The 1824-nt window shown below is 36.9% G+C and overlaps 1 protein-coding gene and 1 non-coding gene across 2 annotated transcripts in view; one reads left to right on the forward strand and one right to left on the reverse strand.

Moving 5' to 3' along the window:
- The window catches only part of LOC128246983 (peroxisomal sarcosine oxidase-like), a 10124-nt gene extending 9544 nt beyond the window's left edge, over positions 1-580 (reverse strand). The window contains exon 1 of the mRNA XM_014930753.2: positions 562-580. Within this exon, the coding sequence (XP_014786239.2) occupies positions 562-564 (3 nt within the window). The 5' untranslated portion in view covers positions 565-580. The remainder of the gene's footprint in view (positions 1-561) is intronic.
- Positions 581-845: 265 nt separating this feature from the next.
- Positions 846-1077, forward strand: LOC128250836 (small nucleolar RNA U3). The gene has a single exon (XR_008266810.1). It is a non-coding gene; the product is annotated as a small nucleolar RNA U3 (small nucleolar RNA).
- Positions 1078-1824: the final 747 nt, after the last annotated feature.

Consider the following 1824-nt stretch of genomic DNA (forward strand, 5'->3'; position numbering starts at 1 on the left):
TATATATATATATATATATATACGCCCTTTTAAAGCCTATCCAGGTTCATGGGCCCGGTTTCCCAGTTTCAATGTTTTGTGAGTTCCCCAGCTGGACGGGACGCCAGTCCATCGCAGTGTTACTCAGTTTTGCCAGCTGAGTGGACTGGAGCAACGTGAAATGAAGTGTTTTGCTCAAGAACACAGCGCGTCGCCCGGTCCAGGAATCGAAGCCACGATCTTTCGATCATGATGCTGACACCCTAACCACACAGCAAAATTCATTAAAAAAAAAAAAAAAAGCATTTTGCGGAAAGTTTTTGAAAAACAAAGTCAGCGACGTTGGGGGCACTAATCTGTAGTTATGCTCTGTTCTGTTTGTCTCTGCGTAGAGTCTACCAGAAGAATTACGTGTATTTAAGTGGGAGTTTATTTATCAACCTCGGAAAAATAGAAGGTAAAGTCGACCCTGGTGAATTTGAAGGGAGACCGTAAAATCACGTAAGGTCTAAACACCAATAATTACAATATTAAAATATCAAGATCGATAATAATAATAATATAAGTAATTATAAATATTACCATCAAGAGTGACGCATTTGAAATACAAAACCGGATGTTAGAGACAGCTGATGATTCTAACATAAGCATTTTATACAAACGCGTATATATATATTAATTCTAATGTTTTTTGTCAATTTAAATATACAAAGCAATTAAAAATAAAATTGCTAATAAAAATAAGTCCAGTGACTTGGATTTACTTTAAAGAATAATTAATTTACTTCTAAAAATTTATATTGCTTCACCACTACGTAGTTGTAACAGCCACGTCTACATATTTGTTGGGTGATGGGATAGAATTTAAGACCATGCTTTTAAGGATCATTTCTTAAGTATGTGTCGCAACGGTATCCGATTCTATTGAGCGGATCAACAACATCACGATGATGCGAGATCGTATTGGGTCCTGAGCGTGAAGCAGGATTTTCTTTATCGTTCGTTACTCCGCCTCCAGCGAATGTGAGAAATCCATTGAAGATCGTTCTTGAGAGGTTTAATAACCTCTTAAGAGGGACTCATTACTTTCTGAGTGATGTTATTTTTACTAAATTAACAATAGAAAATTAAAAGAGAAAAAAAGGGCGAATACGATTGAAATTTCTTAGATAATTGCTATCAACTCCGTAGTGAACAACGAATCAGCTAACAGTGGAAAGGAGAGAACTCAAGTGTTTTACTAAATAATATTTCTGGAATCGTTTGTTCAGGAATGACTTGTGACACTTTTTCGTGTTTATAATATCGGGGAAACGTTGCGAATCTATGAAGATGATTCATTAATTACCATTCGTTCGTTTGACTAAGTTTATAACGTAGGGGTAGTTTCAGAGAATTTGTTTAGTTCTGCCGGAAAAAAGAGTAAGACACTGTGTGTGTGTGTGCGTGCGCGTAAGTGAGAGAAAGAGGGAGGGAGGACAACCACCTCAATTAAAGATATTTTAGTCGTCAATGGAGCCTCTAATCGGTCGCTAGAATTGTTAGAAATAGCAGTTAAATCTCGTTCAAGTCTCACACAGCAGTTTTTTTTTTTAATGAGGACAAACTACATGGTGCTACATAAACTCCCTCATATGGGGGAGTCATATAGGGGTCGATTCATTGGCCTTACAATTCTTCAAGGCGATACCCCCAGCATGGTCGCAGTCTAATGACTAAAACATGCAAAAGATTTTTTTAAAAAAAGGATTCATGATCTTACATTCTCGGCTTGAGAAACTTCAAGGAGCAATTAATTAATTTGTGAAATCACTACAGGAGCGTAGCAGCCATGTGTATATTAGG

Source organism: Octopus bimaculoides, chromosome 25 (assembly GCF_001194135.2).
Source record: "Octopus bimaculoides isolate UCB-OBI-ISO-001 chromosome 25, ASM119413v2, whole genome shotgun sequence".
NCBI lineage: Eukaryota > Metazoa > Mollusca > Cephalopoda > Octopoda > Octopodidae > Octopus > Octopus bimaculoides.